At 46.3% G+C, this 22,714-nt stretch overlaps 1 protein-coding gene across 1 annotated transcript in view; it reads right to left on the bottom strand.

Moving 5' to 3' along the window:
* Positions 1 to 22,714, bottom strand: part of LOC149342944 (solute carrier family 12 member 1-like) — a 75,140-nt gene that overhangs the window by 17,849 nt on the left and 34,577 nt on the right. Inside the window, exons 2-13 of the mRNA XM_089545487.1 lie at positions 11,240 to 11,320; positions 10,920 to 10,995; positions 9,408 to 9,503; positions 7,969 to 8,108; positions 5,718 to 5,831; positions 4,218 to 4,329; positions 3,511 to 3,638; positions 2,643 to 2,864; positions 2,321 to 2,428; positions 1,706 to 1,829; positions 964 to 1,065; positions 133 to 288 (exon numbers count right to left, since the gene is read on the bottom strand). Coding sequence (XP_089401613.1) covers positions 133 to 288; positions 964 to 1,065; positions 1,706 to 1,829; positions 2,321 to 2,428; positions 2,643 to 2,864; positions 3,511 to 3,638; positions 4,218 to 4,329; positions 5,718 to 5,831; positions 7,969 to 8,108; positions 9,408 to 9,503; positions 10,920 to 10,995; positions 11,240 to 11,320 — 1,459 coding nt within the window. The remainder of the gene's footprint in view (positions 1 to 132; positions 289 to 963; positions 1,066 to 1,705; positions 1,830 to 2,320; positions 2,429 to 2,642; positions 2,865 to 3,510; positions 3,639 to 4,217; positions 4,330 to 5,717; positions 5,832 to 7,968; positions 8,109 to 9,407; positions 9,504 to 10,919; positions 10,996 to 11,239; positions 11,321 to 22,714) is intronic.

The raw sequence follows: 22,714 nt of genomic DNA, 5'->3' as shown, positions 1-22,714 counted from the left end.
TGAACGCAACCGTAAAATGAAAAATGCACTTTTAGCTGCCATGCTCTTCATCGCTGTCTTTGAGGGGCTCATCGTTGTGCCCCGAAGAAGCAGCACAAAAGCATGCATGTGTAGCAGCACCAAGTTACGTACCGGGCTTCCTGTTGTAGATGAAGATGTACAGTCCAAGGATGATGGCGAACGTTCCCAGCGCCGTAGGCCAGTTGGTGATGAACATGACGCTCAAGCAAAGCACGGCACCCAGGAGGCTCACCCAAAGGTTGTAGTAGCGGAACGCCGGACGGAATCCTGTATTTCGATGGGCCAGAATAAAAAAAAAAGATAGTGGGGATGTGCAGAGGCGGATGAGAAGGAATGTTACGACATGTTGTCCAACGCACAACATTCATGTTTCTGTTCACTGAAAACTTTGTCCATTTGCACTAACTAACAACTTATTACTCATGGAATACTCCAATATGGGACATTCGAGGTAAGGCAAACATGCAAGCAAGTACTGGAGGAAAACTGTGCAGGCGCAGTTAGAGCGCAGGACATTAGACAGAATTAGATGCCAAAAAACGAAGACAGGAAAAAGCGGAATAGCAAAGCACCAAAGGCCTTGACATGCGCCTTGTGCGTTCTGCAGAGTGCGGTTTAAGGCACTGAACTTCAGAGTGTATGACGTGCAGAGAGCACCAAAAGAACATGCAATTGAAATTGCAACCCGCAAGAGTGTGCTTTCGCATCTCTCTTTCTCTATCTCTCTCAATAAAGCAATGCAAAAGGGCGAAAAAAATGCTGCTATATTAGTATTATAGCATGTGGTAACGATCAAAATAGTTTTTCAAGCGAACGACGTGTCGTGTCACAATGCAATGCAATGCACTTGGGGGGGTCTAAAAGAGGTTTTAACAACCAAATTTTCCGATTGGTAAATAGTTACGTACAACTGGGTAGAGAAAGTAGGATGCACATACTCACCGGGCATCCTGGTGAAAGAGGCGTGGAAGCAGGAGAAATTAATGAGGCAGTAGGCCGCCAGGAAGAAGTTGGAGATGATGGGTGCAATGGCGTTCAGCTCACCTTCAAGGATAGAGAACAATAATGGGGATAGGTCATTCTATATCATATAGTACATGCACTAAAGAAAGCGGCCTGAAAACGCATTGCGCGTGTAGAAGATAGAAAGGCTATAGACTGGTCACCAAGTTTTAGCGTCTTAGTTTTGTGCAGTCTAGTTTTAGCGTTTAAGTTTTAGTTTAACTTTAGTTTTAATGAAACAAATGAATCGAATGCTTTTGCTGGTGAACAGTACTTGGCAAGAACAGATTGCGCACGCGGAGTGAATGACTCATGACTGACCGTGCATTATAGGTAAACAAAATACAGTGAAGAGTTGTGTGCATGTAGTCGTATTTACGTAATGTTTAATCAGAAACAAATATCGACTTGAACTGTGAATCCAAGCGGTGAAAATATTTACAAGTTTATCGTAGCAGAGTCACAACCCACAAGTTCATAACAGTACATTAAAAAGAGAAAAACATTAAGCCTCCATCAACAGAGTATGGGACTGCTAGAAGATATAAGACGTCGTCGATCAATTTCGAAAGCATGCGTATGTAATTTATCCACTGGCGCCACTCGGCCCAGTCGCCACATTCTATTAACCGATGCATCGGAAAAGCCCTGCGTGTAGGGTGCAGATTGAACGAGTACTTGCCAATGGCACAGCAGGCAAGCGAGATGCCGAAGGCCAGCAAGTATCCGCGTCGAGGTTCATTGTTCTTGCCGAAGCCCTTGCCGAACCAGTGGATGTACGGGAAGAGCTTGTCGTTGCACAGAGCCTGATCGCATGGCAGCAGAGGGGGGAGGAGGTAAGAAGCAGAGAGGTACACTAAGTTATGCATGTGGCCTAGTTACCTCAAACTGGAAGCGGCATGAATCAAAGTTCACAATGTCGCCGTCACAAGCTTGAGCAAATATCAGCGATTTCGTCAAGCTTGCAAGTCAATAATTTGCATATCGCGTGTACACACCATGATAGCCGTAACCTCAATAGATATACGACAGAGAGGTTGTGCATTATTTTAAATTTGCCATAGTAATTTGCAAGCACTTGTTTTTTGTACAAAAAACTAGATTTCTGAAGAGTGAAATCGTAAATGTACCAAAACGAGGTGCAATCATTGCTTTGATCTTTGGACATTATCGGTTCCTACCAAGAACTACTTGGGCACACACCTAATCTTTACAGTATTGCGGCACATCAAGTTCTGACAACAACAAAGGAACATTATCGCTTCGGAGGCGAAGTTTCCGCGCAGCTTTCACTTACCTGAAAGACTTTGGGAGCGCTGACCAAGCTGGCCAAAGCCGAGGACAGTGTTGCAGCAAAGACGCCGGCGATGACCAAAGGACCGTAGGCGGACACCATTTCCATCACCTGCAGTGGTAGTCATCGTTACTAGCGCAAATTCATCGCAAATTCAACTTTACCACAACCTCCAAGTTACAGTTAGGTTCTGGCAATGTTCAATGTTCTGCGCGGCCCTTCGCATGCCCTTAAAGCAAGTTCAGCGTAACAGTCAGCGTACAATGGGGCTCCTCACGCGGTGTACCGGATTTGACAGCTTAGGCAGAAACAGCAGTGGTCGTACCTGAAAGTAGTTCATCAGTCCGTACTCGCACTTGTCTGCCTCGGACATGGTGCAGTTGGCGATGTCGGCAAAGTTGACAGCTTCGCCCGCGGTTATGTTGAAGTCGAAGCCGTTGGCATCTCGGAGGACTGTGGTACCGGCGATGACCGCGAACGCGATGTACGACAGGGTCGTGATGAAGATGGCCAGCAGGGTTCCACGAGGGATCGCCTTCTGAGGATCCTGCGCGGTGGAGAGAAACGCCTTTTCTTGCATATACATAATGAAGGGCTTCTTGAGAACTTTTTTTATGTGTGTGCGCAGGAGTAGGTACGCATGGCTTATCATACAAAGGATTACAACAAAGAAAAAGGAAACGTTAATTTACAATTAAAATAATTTTTTAGCTAGTGGTAGATATGCTCCCGGCTGTAAAGCAGCGTCGTTTGTTTTCTCTCGATCGGAACTTACGCAGACCTTTTATACTGGAAATGAAGACTGATCCGCTGGGCCCATTGGGGCATTTCACAAGAGAAAAATAAAAACAGTGAAGAGGAAAGCGTACATGAGAAAAGGAAGCACACAAGGAGGACGCTGAAATTATATACCTTATGTGAACAGTTCCTGATACCAAGGTCAAATACTACAGTTATACCCAAGGTGGTGTGGCTGAGGTGGCGAATACCGTTTAAAGGAAGATTTCGAAATAAGCGATGCCTGAAGGATGTCTTGTAATCTCAAGCTGCCGCAACGAAAACTCGATTTGCCAATCTACATGAGTCCATTGCCCTAATAACAATAATTACTATTCTTTAGGCGAGGTCTGGTCCAAGGTATCCTGCACAAATCTAGAGGTCTAGTAAACGAAGCAAATTTGCTAAAGTCGCACCTTCAGGTCGCCGGAGATGTTGGCTCCGGCAAGGATACCAGTAGCAGCAGGGAAGAAGATGGAGAAGACGTCGAAGAATGTCTCGCCGTCCCTGAATCCAGGCTTCAGGTTCTCCATGAATAGAGTCCCTGCACAAACGACGACCGTAGGTATATTTATGGTTAGAATGGATCCTGCGGCTTCAAACAAGACCCGAGGTACGACAATGCCCCGCCTGGTTGAAGTTAAAAAACGTTCTCGTTTCGTTACTTTGGGTGAATGAATGCCTCAGTCTCTCGGTAGTACTGCACGAATTCCTGTTGGGTGCGCGCGTCATTAGAAAAAAACTAATTGTGTAAGTTAAGCCACAACAAAAAAAAATTTAAAGTAAAGGTTCAAGACGTCTCGAAAACGTTTTTCTGCGACTTGAGCTAATGTTATCTTGACTTGTCAGATCACCATGAATGATTGAGGCTATCTCACCCTTTCGAAGTACACAGTAAAAATGGCACCATTAAGCGTTGTTTCAGGTGTTACATCCGCAAATTATTGTATGATCTCGCACAAACACTTGTCTTGTTTGCAGAATTTATAAATGAGAGGAATGAAGCGAGAGTTCCCAGACGTCGTTCCGCGGGCCCTCACGGCACGCGCTGTAGATTCAGCTCGTCGAGAGTGCGAAAAACCAGGCACAGGCACATCGTCGATCGCTGTCTCAAGCGACTCACCGGAGTAGCCGACGAAGCCCTTGGCCATGAGCTCCGTGGATGGCGGGAAGAATGATCCGACGACGAAGTCGACCATGGCCGCCAGCAGGATAATCAGTAGCACGATTTGAGCCTAGACGCCGGTGCAGAGAACAGCCATGAGAAAGAGGAACGAAAGAGAGCGAACTTAGCAATCTGCTCATCCCTAAGCTGCAAAGACTCATCAAGGTTGGCATAAAAGTCCAAACTGAAAGCCACAGTGTGAAGATTTTGAGGGAAATGTCAAGTCGCTAACGCTACCAGGTCACATTCATAGAATACCGTACACTATTTCTCCTTTCTCGGACTTCGGCGCCCTCTGGGGGCCAAGACCGTACCGAGTTGGAGCGCTGAAAATGCAGAAACTCGGACGTGCAGAGCACCTTAATACAGTAAGTCCCTTGATCGAGCAAACGTGGCTAGGGGTGCAAGTACCGACTGTCAGCAATATATCGTGCTGGACGCTTCAGAGTGCCCAGGGCTCCATTATTTATTTTTCTTTTTTTTTGTGTTAGCTTGCCTGCGGCTTCCAAAGCATCACAGGGAGCCAGGGCCAATAGTTGCGCTTCTCAGAGTCGGCGAGCGACCTCGAGAAGCACGAAGAAGGTAATCTTTTTCACGCTTCGAAATCATTAAAAACGACGTATAATACAGTGAAAAGGGAAAGAACCGACCCTCAAGCGGGTGTTTCTTGCTATGGAACCCAAGCGCTCCATTTGCGCAAGCAAGGACGACTTCAAGTGTGCGTGAATACATGACGTATAAAAAGAAAGAAATCGCCGTGTGCAAGCTGCTGGAAGGTCGTTCCGCTCTCCGATTAATCCGAGCGCCGAGACTTTCAGTAACCTTTCGGTACGCCGGCAACATTCATTTTTCCTTCGACTAAATGGCTATTTGGTACTCTACTCCTGACGTTGAGCAGTCTCATGACATTCTCATAAATGCTCAACTCGGTAAGCACCGTTGCGTTGACAGGCCAGTGATTCGTTCCGCCGTTAAGTAACCCTAAACCCGCCTCATGCGGTAGAAGTCCACTTGTGGCCCTTTTTTTTCTACCCAAGGTGTGGTCAGAGACCCATTTCCCAACCATTTCATTAGTAAAGAAACCCAGCCCCAGGCAGGGGAAAGCTTGTACCCAATGTGTATCACCGGTGGGTGCCCGGCGGCACTGGGGATCGAACCCCGCACCGCCCGCATGCGACGCTGATGCTCAAACCCCTTTCCCTCGGACACGGTTGTTATTCTGCACTTGATGTATTCCTGGCGTCTCAAAACTTTCTTAGCGAACATGTCAAAATTGCGCTGTGCTTATCTGGTCCTAATAAAATTACAATTGCAGTTACAACACTTACAAATAAGTTTTGGCGTGGTAAATCACGAGGCGATAACTTGCGCATATTCCACTGTGTTGCTAATACAGGAGTGTTCCGCACATTTCGGCGCACTTTGGCGAATAAATAACCAGAAAGCGAACGTACTCACCTTGGACTCCCACTCGGTTCCGATGAGCGCAATGCAGAGAAGCGCGACCACCGTGGCGCAGCTGATGATACGGATGTCGTTCATAGCTCCGTCCACGATCAGCTGGTCTTGCCTCTGCAGGTCCCCAAAGCAAACAAGTAAACGAGCGTCGTTGGATTTATTATTTATTTATTTGTGACGCTGAGTGTGCCGCGCCGCATAAACGTGGCGTTAGCGACTAACGCTAGAATATGCTAGAAAAACGCATGAAGCCCGGTTGCGTATAAAAAGTCACATAAGCTTCGGGCGTAAATGTTTTTCGTTATCCACACGTGCAAAGTAGAGTCATTGTTGGCAGACAGGCCTGCCTCTTGAAGAACTCGAGCGCGCACCAGTAAAGTTCCTGGACATGTCCACAGAAGGCGGGTGTCGGAAGCGGGTGCTTCGCAGTGAGGGCATTTTTGCGGCGCAGGAATCTTGTCACTTTGCCACTGGTTGCGAACTGCAGGCGTAAGGGCCACTCCGACACGCAGCCGCCTCATAGAGACCTCCTCCACCCGTGATACGTTGGAGGGAAGGGGGTAGGTACACGGGGGAATAAGAGCACGTGTACGCTGCCTGAGGGAGGCTGGAGATGTTAGATGTGTCAGAAGTGGATCTGGTGGCAAAGATGCAGGTGGAGTTTGTGGAATGTCAGTGGCACGAGATGTCATGTCAGGTGCGATGCTGTGGACATCTGTGCGAGCTTGTGCCCAGTGAATGAGTATAGGCACCGGGTAAGATTTACAAGCAGCATGTATGGCCTGGGAAACCCGAAGGGTACCGCGGACTTTCTTTAGATGCTTCACGGCTTCTTGTGAATGGGTTCATAGATTTAGCGAGTGCCGTATATCGTCACCGTTCTAAAACACGGCACCTGTTATTAGAAGTGAGCTAGTGGCCTTACACGAATGCTGCAGAAGGAGCACACAGAACGAGTTCTTCATAATGCGACAGTTCGGGTGCCGGAAAAATAATTTTGCCAGAAAACTAATTCTGCACAGCTCAAAGCACACGAATATGCGGCTTTCGTTGAACAGAGTTGCCGATATGCTTTTGTGATATTGTTCAGCTTGTTGTTTTAGTAAAGATTATCAAGTGTTTCGTCTTTGCGCTTTGTTGCGGTGCATGACTTACCTATGTGCCATAAATGTAGCGGAGCTTGAAAGTCACAGCAAAAAAACCCAAGACTTGACACGAAAATCTACGATAACCACTCAGAAATAAAAACAAGTATAGAATACAAAAAAAAAATAAAAGATACAATAAAATGACAAGACTTATGTGTTCATCTTTGGCAAAAGGAAACAAAAGATAATGGCTACGTTTAACCTCACGCTGAAAACGAATGCTTGCGACACGATTACTTATTAAAACGTTTATGTGGGCTAGAAATTAGGGGTGTGCGAATATTCGAAATTTTCGAATATAATTCGAATATTATATTTTTAGTATTCGTATTCGATTCGAAATCCAGGTATTCGTGTTGTTTCGAATACTCGACACGACGCGAATATTCGTATCTAGACGAATATTCTATTGCGAGCACCAGCGTTCATTTCGGTCCGCAAGTCCTATCGACAGAGACATAACAACATGGCGGCGCCCAGAGCAATGCGTAACGTTGGGCCATGCAGTAGCTGACTGCGCTGGTGAACTTCTTTGTGGCTATACCTGCGAAGCTGGTATAGTCAGAGCTGTGCACGAAATACCTCGCAATACGTGTCAGTTCAGTGCCAATTAAGAGGGCATTTTCTTTGGCTGGAGAAGTCGTTTCAGCTAGAAGGGAACTACTTCTGCCTGACCATGTGGAGCAGCCGGTTTTTCCTTCACGACAACCTTTTATGTTCATCCCAGCAACGCGCTTTTGTGCTTATGGCAAGCTAGCCTTGATCAATGCGGTGTACTAACCATCTTCTTTGATATTTACACTATTTCCACTCTTCTAAGAACAATGTTCGAGACTTTGATACTTTTTGTGCAGCCACACACACCTTTGTTAGGGTGGCTAGACTACCTTTGTGCTCATTTCCTCACTGATAGTTGAACTGTGATGTTCTTGGGTGCTGAAATAAATGTTTTGTAGTGGTTAAATGCGTCTGTCCTTGATTATTCGATATTCGATTCGATATTCGGAACCAAGTATTCGTATTCGATTCGTATTCGAAAAATTTGATATTCGCACACCCCTACTAGAAATACTAAAAGTGCAATAACAACAGAGGTTGTTTACCTTCAGCACGGCTTGCACAGTTTCTGCAAAACCGACGACGTACATGGCCACAGCCACGGCGTTTGCTAAGGAGAAGATCAGACCAATGGCTCCGCCGAACTCCGGACCGAGACTCCGAGATATCATGTAATACGTCCCGCCTGTATTAGACGACACAAAATAAAGAGTAGTAGTTGCATGGTTCAGTAGGAAATGCGGTGTCACCATTTCATGACTTTCCTGTTAAACAATATTTGTACGATATACTTAGCATTATTATATTAATAAATAAAAATATTTACGACATACAGCTGTTCTATATCACTGGTCTTAGGCTGGGGTAGGGGTTCATATATTATACAAGTACCAAAAAAAATACATTGCAACAGAAGGAGTGAGCAAACGGAGTCAAAGACAGTTCCCCAGTGCAAAACCGAATACGAAAGCAACAAAATAACGAACACAGCAAAACATTTTCCGCGAAATAAGACGTATGTGCACTGCTCTTTGTTCAGGGCTTGTAGAACTAAGTTCACTCTCTCACAGCTGCTCACTTTTTTGCCGGCAGACCATTCCATTCAGCGATGGTGCGAGGAAAATGATAGTACTTAAAACATTCGCTTAACAAGAAAATGCTGCGACTTTTTTTTAATAAGGCGGCATAGGGCAGGGATTAACGGGCGCAACTAAAATACCTTCCTCTACGCGCACTTTTATATCATATTAATATAATTAGAACAATTTTGCCCTGATTAGTTACGAGCTGTGGTGACCTTGACGAAGGCTACATATGACAAGCGCAGGAGCAAATGCCGGCATAAGTTTACCTGTGTTAAGTATACTTGAGTTAAGTATACTGTTGAGTAAACTAGAAAGTTAGAAAGCTAGAAATCGGCTGCACCTGCAGAAAACGGAAACAAAAGAAAGAAACGAAAAATAAAAGTGCTTTTAGAATTCCTCTGCTTATCCGGGAGGTGCTCAACACCGCGTCGCTGCTGCAAAATAGTACCAGATCAGCACACAGGCGGAATCAACACAAAATTAAACAGCTTGATTAGCGATAAGTACACTTCAATTCAGGCATTCACATCTTTCCGCCTGCAGGCTTAACCAACCAAAAATTTTTTTATCTACATGACTTCAGAAAAATGTCCTTGGCCTCTAAAAGTTTGCACTGCCATGAGGCGTTCTAGGACTCAAATGAGTTGAGCAGAATATGCCATGTACTTCGTACATTGCGTGATTTGTAATACGTGGAATTCCTAGGACGTCGCTATTCAATTCAGCACGGTAACTGCAGATTATACTCGATTAAAAACAAACGTTCAGATGCTCATTAAAAATTTTTTATTCCTTGAAAACTAAGTCAGTTTCTCTTTATGGCAAGAGAGTAAACCGGCCACTCAATTATTCGTGAGAAACCATCGGTGGCCAACTAAAGCATACCCGCGATTACATACCTCCTCTGACCTCTCCGTTTGTGCAAATGGCTGACATGGAAAGTGTTGTCAACATGGTGACAGCGGAAGCTAGCAGTATGATGGCAATGGCAAGACCTGCAACATTCGCACAAGCAAAAGTTAGGCGTGTGCAATGACACAGAATCAAAGCAAATGACATGCCGCTATTACACTGGAGACGCCAGCGGCAACTAAAGTTTTCCTCTGTTGCGAAACTTAGTCGTTAAATATTTCATGCGCCTGCAACGACAGCTAAACAGACCGCAAACTCTTCACATTTTATGCCCTCCATCGTTAGCGTACATCACTGCTCTTAGCTCGACGCGAAAACTGACAGAAAAGACAGCCATGGAATCGAGAAAGACCCCGAAGTAGAGTAACCAACGTATACTCCTTCCTAGTCGTTGTGCAAGCCTGTCACTGACAGCGTCGGCCTTCACATTTAATGCAGGAGAGGCTCGTGCGTTCTATAACTCAACAGCAATGTCCATTAAAAGACGCTTCCATTTCGAAACTTTGCCTCGCATAGCTGTGTTTAGGATGTCTTGGTTTTCGGGTATTTTTTGTAGTTGTATTTACGATAACTTTCCCGCTCTCTCTCGGCACGACGAGGCGGCAACAATGTTTGCTAACAAAGATTTCCGTAAAACTAGCTCTCAGCCCCTAATATGTCAGATTTTATGACAGTATACGCCCTGAGATGGCGCTATAGATTTTGGCTTAGTGTCGCCACATGCAGCGCCTAAAGTTCATTTTTTATGAACGGGCTTTTGACGTTGACGACAGTGTAAACAAGGTTCAACAAAAAACTTCCTTTTCGAGACCTCGTTTGCTTCCACATGCAAACCACACTACGCAGCAAGAAAATACCCGCACTCACGTTTTAGCATGCGCATATTTTAGCAGTGCTTCACCGCTGAATTAACGAGGCCGAACCAAGAACAAGGCTCCGCGCGACATGAAATGCTGGGCTCAAAATATTGTAATAAATTTGAGGGAAACGCAGGACTATAAAAAGCTGCACTTTCGTCAGAGTCGAGAGAGTGAGGAAAAATGATTAACAGCGGGTTCAGCTTCTTTTTATTCGCGCGTTTTTCTGAATAAAAAATAAATTCATGAAAGCCATCGGAAGACGACAGCACGGCTACGGTCCCCTTGAAATAAACGCAAAACTGAAACTCGCTTTAAACTTGTCTGTTTTTTAAACAACTGATGTACTAAACTATTATTGCTCATTATTCTCGAAGTTTTGACGTTTGAAAGACAGCTTAATTAATGCTCTGACTGGAAACTGTACAACGCGGGGATATACCGCATCGCCCACCCAAAAAAAAAAACAGGAGCTTTCGAGTTTTCTTGCGCGTAAGGTTATTTCGAGGATGATGATATCGATTGCTAGAAACAAATGACGAGATGCTTTGCTCCCTTTTCTGGTTATATATTATGGACTCTTTGTGGCTCTTTTCTATGTAACTGAACAAGCGCCAAAATGTGCATCCTTGAGGAACTCACCGATTCCAGCCTGTCCTACGACCCAGGATAGCCGAAGAAAAAGCATCACACCCCATATGTTGAGAAGACATCGCACCTGATAAAAAGTTGACGTCAATGTAATGTCGCGTCACGTTGCCACATGTAGGAGAAAAAACGAGGAATGCACAGAAATGCTGCACAAAAATCACATAGACCGCATAGATCATGCTACTCCGACCTCTCATATGAACGCATAATATTGGCTTAAGTTCGAGAATACAAAAGTGTTATGTGCAGTAGGCACGCAAGTGAGTATAATTCAGTCTGTGTGCATGTAAATGATAAGTAGAGCAACTCACCAGTACACCCTGTATCCAACCGAACTTGACAGCGGCTGACGCGGCGACCTCACCCCGAACTTTCTCGCTGAAGGACTTCGACTGCACGAGAATATGAATGAAGGAACAGGTTATGGAGCAGCCCGCACCCTTGCAGCAAAAATGGCCGGAACACATAAAAACGCAATCTCAGATAAATTGGGCAACAAGTTGGGCAACAGCGGAAAAAACACAAAATACTAAATTCGAACTAGAAACACGCTAATGCAGTAAAAATATAGCGCAGGTTATTTAGTAAAGCTATCAACTAATTACTGAGCATTTCGTGACCGTTAAGGTAAATACATTTGGAACGAACTATTCATAATAAATGCGTGCGTGCTACATATGAGCGTGCTTTCAACAATTCAGCTGATCCAAATTAGAGACAGTGACACCGCTACGTGCTTTTTCAATAATTCCAGGGGATTTCTGCCAACCCAAGCGACTAATTATGAAGGAAAGGGCCGAGAACGTCTGCGGTAAAGGAGTTAAGTAAAAGCATCAGTTCTCGAATAGACTGTGGCAGAACTGGAACGGGTGCACTGCTTTTTATTGAAGCATGTCGGAACCGTAGCAGCTGGGCCGTTTTTATTCTTAACACTACTCCCGTCAAGTAGAAAATGCCAAAGCATTCAAACTATGCCATCGTGGCGGGAAAATGCCACGCTGAGTCAGCAGATACAGCCTGCGCCACCTATGTGTAGAGCGCTCCAGGAGCGCACTTCTCCGCGTAAAAAAACGACACCTTGTGACAGCTGCAAACTTTAAGAGGCACTGTTTGCGCGAACGTACAACCACATAGATCTGACAGCAATGTGGGCGCGAGCACTTTCCCCAGAAGTCAGGGGCAGCACTCTAATTTCAGTTCAGTTGAGTTAGTTCTCGGGTTAGTTGGTATGCTTGATTTAAACTCAGTTTTTCAGCGCAACGGCACACGGCCAAAGAAAAGAAGCAGGAAGAGAAGAAGGATGAACACAGCGCTGACTGTCAACTGTTGACAGTTGACAGACAGCGCTGTGTTCGTCCTTCTCTTCCTGCTTCTTTTCTTTGACCGTGTGCCGTTGCGCTGAAAAACTATGAGTTTAAATCTAATTTCAGTTCTTAATTAGAAGCAGTATTCCGACGGGCAAACCTCGAGCAAGATCTTTGGATGTTTGTGTGTTTGCGAAGATCTTGCGATGTTTGTGGTTTTGTGCAAAGTGAAAGAAATAACGCAAATATCTGCGACTGGGATTCAAATCCGAGACGGCCCGAGCAGATGAGCTTTGCTGGCCACTGCGCGAGAGCATTAGGCTATCGCCGCAGCCGAACAGGCCTCATGTTGTTGGCCGCTGGAGGAATGGCACATACGCACAGACTGGGATTGGCCAGGGTGCCTTGTGACGTACTCTCGCGCTGTGCATTTCACATCATCTTCTTCAACTAACAATACTATCAAACTAATATTTGTCCTTTGAGATATGTGGCGGCAGTTAAAGACATCAGCGCTGCATGCGGTGGCGTGGACAACATTGTGGCAGAAACACGGCACTGGAGCAATATGCTTCATCGTTTGCAACATTGGTGCAGAAACGCGGAACTGGAGCATAGGCTGCCGTTGGGCATTGGGTAAATTGGCATTGATGACAACTTGAAAAAGTTGAAGACGCTGATAACTGGCTCCCCGTGACAGTGGACACCTCATGGGCACTTTCAGATACGTGGCGGTAGTGTCCACCTGCAAAAAACTGCTTTGCAATGCTAAACCGCCAGCCATTTTTTATCGTGCGAGGCACTCTGCTTGAGCGCTCTACACAAGGTTGACTCAGACTGCACTTCTGCCAACTCTTCAGAGATCCGAAGCTGGAATGTGCAATCACGTTGGTACACTTTGGGGGTCATAGGCGTGCACAGGCTTTCCCCATGTCACGTTTCTCGAAAAATCGCTGGGACAGACTGTTGCTACAGCTGCACAAGCGGCGCGAACCCCAATCACAAATGAAAGTGTAAACATCGGATAGTTCCAGGACATTCGTGCACTCTCGCCATCTCCGTCAGCCCATTGTTCCGCCAGGCTGATTACAGAGAAAGGAGGAAGCCGTCGAGACAGGTGTGCACGTGAGACGTGGAAAAACCGCCTCACTCGTGGTCTGCCTCGATCCACGTTTTCAAGTGGACCTAACTTTTGTGCGGAGAAGCAGCTTCTGTGGACGATAAGCGAGTAGGAGTAATGGGCTCTTATGTGCCAAAACAATAAGGCAGGCTATGAGGTGTGCTGAAGTAGTGAAGAGCTTCGGATTAGTTTCGGCCACCTACGGTTCTTGAAAGCATTCCAAAACGCCAGCATTATACTGCGTAACCGGCATGAGCGTCGGTAAGCGAAAACGCCGGTGTGTGTCTCTGGATGGCCACCGAATGAAGCCTCCGGTGCCTGCAGCGAGAGTAGCGAGAGGCGACAAGAAGTTCCTGCTGCGTCCGGAACGTTCATGAGGACGCATGAAGAGGTCTTGCACTTCAAAGCAAAAAAAAAAAAGGAAGCGCAACAGTATAGTGATACCATAACCGTACTAATGCATGATATCATGTCCGAGAATGAGGAAACCATTGCTTATCAGCGCAAAGCTAAGAAGCCGTATACTACAGTGCTGTCGAAAGTGGCAGCTGACTCGATTCCCGTAGTCGTACTGCCATAAGTAAATAGTCATGAATACGACAAAGTAACTCCATCCAAACGTTTTCAATAAGAGCACCTCAGAGGGCCTTTCAATAAGATCAAGCTTTTACCTGAGCGAGAGCATCGCAACGACAGGTCGTGCACAAAACAATGCATTCATTTTTATAGCACTGAAAAGTTTCCTGCATGTAGATCCAAACAATTCATACGAAGGCTTTGCCATAACGTGCGCTGCGGAATAAGCTTAGTTTACATTAGCAAATTCAGTATGCGGGAACGTTCGTAGCTTTAAGATATTGGCAGTGAGGTAAGGTGATCGTCCGCGATCTTATCAATTACAAACTAAAGTGGGATGGTGCACGGTCCCCGTCATGGTGTCTGCGTCTGGGCGTTTCTTAGAATGTAGGTATCATCTCTGAATAGGGCGTTGTTTGGTGGTGGGCAAGGTGATCGGAAGGTGACTGCCTCTTTTAGGAAGGCACCGTTTCTTTTTTTTGTTATTATTGCGGGATTTCTCTACATCCACTTGAAGCTGGAGCTCTCGTTGCCCGGACATGGTGGGAGCTCGGAACGTTGCTGCTCAGGCGAACAGGTCTGCGTAATTCATTCCCGTCACTCCACTGTCGTTAAGGGCCCACGTTAAGTAAAAAGTTCGGTGTGGCGTAATGTGGGGAGCCTGGAGTGCGGGGTGTGGGGCCATTTAGGTGGGGATCAGATTCCCGTATTTGTCCCTCAGCGCCTGTTCCAAGTAGAATATGTACCGGGCTACCTGCAATGTGAGAATCTAAAGATGAAGCTAGAATTGCAGCTCGAGTGTCGGTCCAGCCCTCTAGCCTGTCCGCGCAATGTGTTTTGTCTGTCGTTTCGGCGCCCATAGAGGTGGAGCGGCCTCTATTATGGTAGACGTGTACCACAGCTATGCCTCCAGTGTTGCCGTTGATGGTGGCGTCTGTTACAAGCTTTAGGGGGATCACATTTTCTTTCTATGGCTTCGCTGGAGTACTTTGACTTGTACCTGTCGCCTCTCGAGGCTGATTTCTGGCTTATGTGTTTTCGGAGGAGTTCCACCTACAAGTTATTTGGCCAGGAGGAGTATCCTTTTGCGAACTTGAATGGCCTTGTAGAAAGGAGTAATTGCTCATTAACATCCACTCAAGCGCAGCCATATAGGCTACGAAGGAAAACTACCGATGGCCTTGTGTCGATCCGGTACCCTGCCGGTTGGATAATCAGGTTTTCATGCCAACTGCTAAGCAGCCACATTTCCTTGTCTGCTCAGGTCTACAGCAGTCTTGAATGCTACGACAGCTAAGCGCTGTTAACGTCAGCTTAGCAGGCGTCCAACCTGTTACCTGGCTATGGTAATAGTAATTATGCCGGCCAAATTCGACAAAAGACTGATAATAAAAACTCGATGTCGGTACAAGCGAATTTCTTGGCGGGTTATGTTCCACAATACATTCTCTTTCTCGGTATCTGCTCATCCTTTTTTTTTTATTCCATGCTGGTCTTGGTAGCAACGCGCTAAACTTATTACGGACAAAGCAAGAATACATCCAATTTCAATCGCAACTGATTTTAACCGCACTTTCAGCTGCCATTTTTTTTCTCCTCCTGAATATGCGTAATTTCTAGAGTGTTTGTGATGGGTTTAATTGCGCATAAGTAACTAAACGCTATCATGGAAATTTCAAGTGTGAACAACGCACACTTGTCTGTAAGCTTCTAACGTGATTGTAGCCGTCGTCCATTCGACTCGAGAGCAGTGTACTATGCAACACTGATGTGATCGACCTCGAACGGATTCACTTTTGTTCGGACAGCCTTCACGAAATGCTGCAGAGCTTGCAGATTCGGAGGTCGCTCTCCCAAGAGGTGACATCTGCGGGTAGAAGCTTCGGGTCATGGACTTGCGCAAGCTTCGAAGCCACGAGCCGTCATCGTCGTGAGGATTGCATAGACAGCAGGTGGACGTTGGAGGTGAGAGGGGGGCTGCACGTTCTGAGGCAGAATGACAGCGCACGTTACAAAATAGGCATTGAAAGCAAGCCGATGACCGGGGCATTGTAAGATCACTATTTTTTCTTGAGCAAAGTGGAATAGCATTTTCTTCTCTTCTCGTGCTCACAGGAACGAAAGCAACATATGATTTCTTCTGCTAGCACAAAACGCAGTTGCGACAGGCTATGAGGCCAGTAACCAAGTACCAGGTTCGCTTATAAATGGAAGCGGTAAAGTAGCGATGTGCCACGTATGTAGGGTGCCCTTTGTGCAGCTCAAGCATGGGAATGCTGCTCGTACGCAGATATAAGCAAATTCGTTAGCCTTGCCTGCGCATGTGTCATAAAGACAAGAACGGCTAACCTGAGCGTTTCCAGGGAGGAGAAAAACGCTGGAACGTTAACCAGAGGGGCATTGTGGTTGGCTCCCCTGTGCGGAGGTGAATGAAAGAAGGTAGTAAAAGAGATGGGAAGTAGGTAAGGTGGAAGAAGGTCGAAAGCAAGACGCATGCGACACTATCACAAACTGTTGCCGATGACCCCCGGGACCACCGTCCAAGGAACCTTGTTCTGCGTCAGTTGGAGATTGTCGAGGGGGTCAAACGCACGACATGTCTCAAAGGGGGCTAGAAGAACGAAAAGTCCGTCTGCAGTTTGGTGCTCGAACCATTCGTTCTTAAATATGTCTCACTTTTCATAATGATATGGGTGGCAGTGCTATCGCAAGCGCATGTCTTGGACGGAGATGCTTAACGTATCCTTCATAGCCAGCGCATTGAATATTTGAGAAATAACGAGTACGAGATCTCGGAAAGACTGAGCAGACGTGTGCTAACGTGCAGTCAGGATAGCATAAAGCGCGATAGAAAGGCAGCTGGTACATTGCAGACGGTAAGTTACAATATCAAAAGCGAACTCCAATTATAGATTCCCTCAATTTCGTTGCCATGCACCGCAATTGAGGTGATTTGTTCAGAGAAGGTGCGTTCTACATCGATCGAGTGATACTCTGGTGCGAGTTCCAACGTACAGTCGTGAGCAGTCTTGTCCAGAGCACTGAAGAGGCGCACTGTAGAGCGAGGGAAGTGAAATTCTTGCTCATCTTCTCTGTTAACAGTTCGCTTGAGCGAAAGCATTGTCGGCGAATGCCAGAACCAGCTTTAAGATTCCACTCCCTCTGCGCCAAAAAACTTCTCGGGCACAACAAGCACCTCACGAACCAACCAATTAGTAGAAGAACGTTCTCAATCTACCTTATACAACCAGGCCTCCTGATATCGAATATTCCCATCGGTACAAAAGTCGCGACAAATGCTCTTCTCCAGAGCGATCAAGCAGAATACAAATATTGGTCCCGCACAAAGTACGCAGCCCGGTCTCGGGCGACTATGTCTCGTGCCTCCCATTGTCGACGCTGAGATACGAACACTTCGAGTACCACAGCCTGTAGCGCAATCTCCACCGTGTTGCTGGATGTCGAGGCGCGTAATGGATATCCTCAATAACGTCGCCCCACGCGTTGTCGCGAAGAATGCGAAGCTTTTACTCAAGTGCCGTAGGCGCGTCAGTTGATAAGCTATACCTCTGGACTAGAAGCACGGTCCCAGTCAGCGTGTTTCAAACAATCGGTGTGCAAGCGATTATGACGGCGAGAGGTCACCCGCCGCCAAGCTGTAGATCCAAGCTGTCTACGCATCAGGAGCAAGAGTTTTACTGGAAATGTTGTGGTTGCTTAAGCTTGAAGAGCAGAAATCATTTCAGACTTCGAAGTAAATGCTCTTACCGGATATGATGGTATTACTGACAGACGTGCATCAGGAACATCTATGCTCGAAATCAGGTGCTCAGCCTCCTCCCATTCAGAGTCTTGAACGGGTTGCTCACCAACCATAACATTTGTGTGAAGGGCCGACATTGTGAAGAATTAATATATGAAACGGCTTTCACTAAAAGACTAGTGGGGCTTTATTGCTTGAAGTAGTGAGGAAGGATGAGTTTACAAACGTAAATTAGACCGCGAGTTTTACAGTGCACCTAATAAGCACCAAAATTGATTTACCTCTGGAATGACCCACACAAGCCGGCAGGAGAGGATTTCAGCATTCTCAAAAGTATTAATAGTGGTTTTAATAAACATAATAATAAAAGCAAGAAAAGATTTTTGCGAGCCCCGGAATCTGTTATCGCTACGGGAAACGCCTGAGCTGGAGCAGCGGAAATAAAAAGGTACGGTGACAAATGGAATGAAAGAGCTGAGGGGACAGTTGGAAAGGATAGGGGCAGACGATGTTCTCAAAAATGAGTGCAATGAAAAAAAAACAGAAAACAAAAGGTTCCCTCAAACACTGTGAGAGTCAGGTTTTCTTTTCTTGCGACTTCGCCATTATTGTATGATGTTTTTCGTGTGTGTTACTGCGATCCTGTTAACGTTTTCACCTGCCTATTGCATCCAGAGACAAAAACTTATGTTTCATGCGATGCGGCGGACGAGCGCGTATGAGTCGTGAACTGCGGTGCATGCTCCTTACTCACTGACGAAAGAGCGCACTCCACGCCTTGAGGCTATTGACCTCAAGAAGACACCTGCCCCACCAATATCGCCACCACTTAACGTGTCCATCACTATTTGTGTCACTTCACACCGGAGAAGAGCGAAAAGACGAAGTCCTCATTGCATGTCTAGCACTGCACCCATCTCCCTGCTGTCGCTTCCTTCAACATCGGCACCATTGAGGTGCGGCCACCGTATTTCCTCCCAACAAGATACGAGCAAGTGTTATTCCGCGTTCTTCAGTCACCGCGTCAAGTGCATCCTCTTTGTCATGGACTTCCTCTTCCTGACCCAACGGAACGTCCCGAAGGCAGCGCCATCTTTACCTGCAAGTTCGCTCAATACTTATCGCTACGTGTATTGTTTTCTTAGATACCGGCCTGTTTCTTCAAGCTGCGCCGAGCGCGGTCTCCATATCGAACAGCTGTCGTCCAATCCTGCAACGATGATAATCGGGCACCGGCGTCCGTCCTATGGCGATGGGCCATTCGTCAGCGTTCACGACCGCCCTAGGAAGCAATGTTACTTTGCTGCAAGTGTGCTCATGCTGAATACCAGATTTCAAATTTACTTTGTGGATATTCCACAGGCTTGCTTTAGATTCGATGGGTGTCGTATGTTACAGGCGCGCGCTCCGAATGCCCAGCACATGAGACGATAACTCGATCTGTGAACAGCCTGCCTTCGTGGATAATGAGCACAGGAAGAATGCTAAGAACAAAAAGCGCGACCGCGCTGAAGAATTCAAGTTTCGAACGTGGCACCCAAGGTCTTATAGATTAAAAGCAGGACAATAAAAAAGAATCAGCACCAGCTTTCAGTCATGGTGTAAATAACATCGTTGAATATTAAAATGAAATTAACTAGGGAAAGTTGCCTTAATTGTTGCAAGGCTGTATGTATACATAATATCATGCATTAGGGGTAAAGATACCAAAATTTTCGTAGTGCATTGTTGCATTGGAATGATGCGTAAGACGTTTATAGACTTGAACCACCACGTGAAATTCGCCTACGCTCAGTACCTAACTTATAAAAGAGTTTATTTTTCTATGCAGTTTTGGTTTCAGCAGTCAAAAGACGCTTGCAACGTTACAACTGGGCACCAGATCACGCTAGGCATACAAAAACCGCAATATAATTGGTATTTCTTCACTTGTTGCCATTCCGGCTCCTGGATCAGTTCAACGGAGAGTTAGAATTAATTAAAACGACAAAGCCGCCGTTATATTACAGGTCCTGCATGCCTCACTGGATCGGATATTATGTCGCAACTATCGCCTGGCAATTGAAACAAACTACGCAAGAAAAAATTCGTTACAATTCATTTATTGGGCTCTCAAGAACTCTACATGGTGATTCATGTTTACTAATATCGTGCGCATCATTCCAGAGAAAAAAAAAACATTCCGAAAAATTGGTGACCCTCCCCTCAAGCATGAGTTCAACAGCAACCGCATAGGTTTTGCCTGCAAAGCTAGCGAACGCATGGAATCTGTTCCTGCCACGGAAGCAAAGGATTCATTGTATGGAAAGAAAAAAAAACAATGTGCCAGTGTCAGTATAAGACGTAAAACGTATGAGACGTTTCATCTGCCGCGTCGCCAACATCCTCCTCTCCCGCTGTCACCACTCATTCTATAAATGATATCTACGACGTTATTCTACTACAGTAAACACGTGCGGATGAACGGAGGTCATCGTGCCGCGCCAAGAAGCTGTAGGAAGCACGCAGTACAGTTCAACGCCCGCGCACAAGGTGTTAGAAAGTAGAATCACGAACAGCATATGAGTCAGGCTGTTGTCACTTACAATAATAATAAAAAAATAACTAAGCCCGTAACTGCAGTACATTAATTCATTGAGCTCAGTAGCATATGAGTCAGGCTGTTGCCATTTGCAATAAAAATCAACTAAGGGTGTAGCTGCAGTACATTAATTCGTTGAGCTCAGAAGACTACCACAAAGTTTACAGGATTGTCCTTCACTTCTAAGAAGAGCAGTGCACGAGCCATAACCTTCTTGTACTGTTCAATGTCGAAATATTTCTTGGAACACCGCAGGATGGCCCTTTCGTTGACACCTGTTGAGTTAAAGGTCAGTTCGGTGCAGCTGCTAGACGGCAATGTGCGAGAAGAGACACGGGGAGAGGAGCACTGCCTGTGGTGGAGGGAATGACATGTGCCGAGTCCTCGCTACTAATCTGGTGTAAGGGTGCGGTTCAATTCGAAACCGCGCTGCAGCAGACTTTAGGTATAAGAATGAACGGCTCCACTGAGACGCGAGTCAACCCGTAATTATGAAGGGAGCACAGGTCATAAGTGCGGATTCATTTAAAAGCTAACAGAGTTTATGAACCCAGCACATGCTCTCAGCATGTCACCTGAACCGACAGCTAACACTGCTGCTCATAAGAAGGAACACGAATCTGTAAGTGGGGTAGCGTTCAGTGTTTTGTATAGAAGCAGCTCAGGAGACAATTCTTCCGCGATAGTTATTAACTAAAATTTATGAATAGAAACTGTCGACTGGCGTATGTGTCAGTGGGCTTCATCATATTTATGCTGGGAGCATCTTTGAGACTAAGCGGTTACTTCATTGTCACAGGGCTTTTTTTTTCTTTTCAGTTAGTTTTAGATTTATGGGGTTTAACGTCCCAAAGCGACTGAGGCTATGAGAGACGCCGTAGTGGAGGGCTCCGGAAATTTCGACCACCTGGGGTTCTTTAACGTGCACTGACATCGCATAGTACACGGGCCTCTAGAATTTCTCCTCCAAAGAAATTCAACCGCTGCGGCCGGGATCGAACCCGCGTCTTTCGGGTCAGCAGCCGAGCACCATAACCACTGAGCCACCGCGGCGGCCAAGTGGCAAGCAAGAATATAAGGCACCTGACTTCTATGGTTATTTCATCTAATATCTCTAACACATACTAATAAAAGTTGCCAAGGAAGTTATTGAAAGTACGCGATAAAGAGAAAACTCATTCAGACGAGTTTTGGCCGTTTAGAGGCGGAAGCACTTGATGGATTACCCTTCCCGTTGGCCACAGAAAGAAAAAAATATAAACGAGGTCAAGCGACTTCCTTTACAGGACAACTGTCTTGTACACGAGAACATTCATGCATAGTCTGCAATGATAATAAACACACAGCCAGAGATGCACCATAATGCTATCTTCGTTAAAAGCATTTGCTCCCTGAATATCTTTCAACAAACCCGCTAAGAGCAGAAAAAAAGAAAATGGTCGTGACACAGACTGCGCACACAGGGGGACCCGATTAGCCTCATCGATAGCAAACAACCGAAGTGGGACAAATGCAACGACGGTAGCAAAAATCACGGGTCGAAGACAAAGGCTGCCCGAGATAAGATGGCGTCGCAGGCGTCGATACGGGCGCTCGCTCACTTGACCCCTGGCTGGATCCAAGGCCAGAAGAATTCCAAACGAAACCCAGCGCCACAACTGGGCCGTGTGTCTGCCTGGTTCATTTCCTCTCAGGGCCTTGCCGTTAGTCCGCCAACCCTCGCCCACCCGCGCTCCCCACTTTCGCACTCAATTACAGTTTTTCTTTCACCCTCCAGCTTTCCTCCCAACCAGTCGTCGCGTCTACGCATCTGTAGCATGATGCGTCACAGCAAGATATTCGCGGCACTGCATCAGAATGCCTTCGAATCGAGAACGAACAGATAAGGAGGAGCTGTTCGCACGAAACTGAATCGAGAGTCCACAAAGCTTTGTTCTCGTATCCTTCACCGTTTCCACGCTTGCAGGAACAAACATTCGCTCTGGGTTCGCAACGAGGCTCAGAGAGGGCTCTCGCGACGTAGAGCGAGCCGTCTTCCAGGCATATTCCAGGCGCTGACGCACCAATATTTCGTCGCATGCAATCCATGCCGACGCTTAAGTCAAGGCTAAGTCGTATACGGTAAACATCCGAATCGCCGCCGCTCCAAGTGGCGAATCACGTCGTTTCGCGGGAAACCTAATCCACACGGATTGGGTCGGACCCCTGGAGTGCTGTTTTCAACGAGCGGAAAAAAACTGTGCCGGTGATCAAACGAATAGTCGCGACTCTCTTGTGCATCCGCAGTCCGGTTTTGACGATGGCAAAATAAACAAGGGAAGATATCCATGTCGGCTTACGATGTCCTCGATCTGCCCGCTGTGAATAACAGCAGCAACAATCAAGCCGGCGCAAAACAATGTGAGGAACTATGTCATTCCGCTGACTTGGCTCGATGCCGCG

This window comes from Amblyomma mixtum, chromosome 5 (genome assembly GCF_055824585.1).
Source record: "Amblyomma mixtum isolate Tamu chromosome 5, ASM5582458v1, whole genome shotgun sequence".
NCBI classification, from domain to species: Eukaryota; Metazoa; Arthropoda; class Arachnida; order Ixodida; family Ixodidae; genus Amblyomma; species Amblyomma mixtum.
The sequence above is the reverse complement of the archived record's forward strand: the minus strand, read 5'-3'. Positions and strand labels throughout refer to the sequence as shown.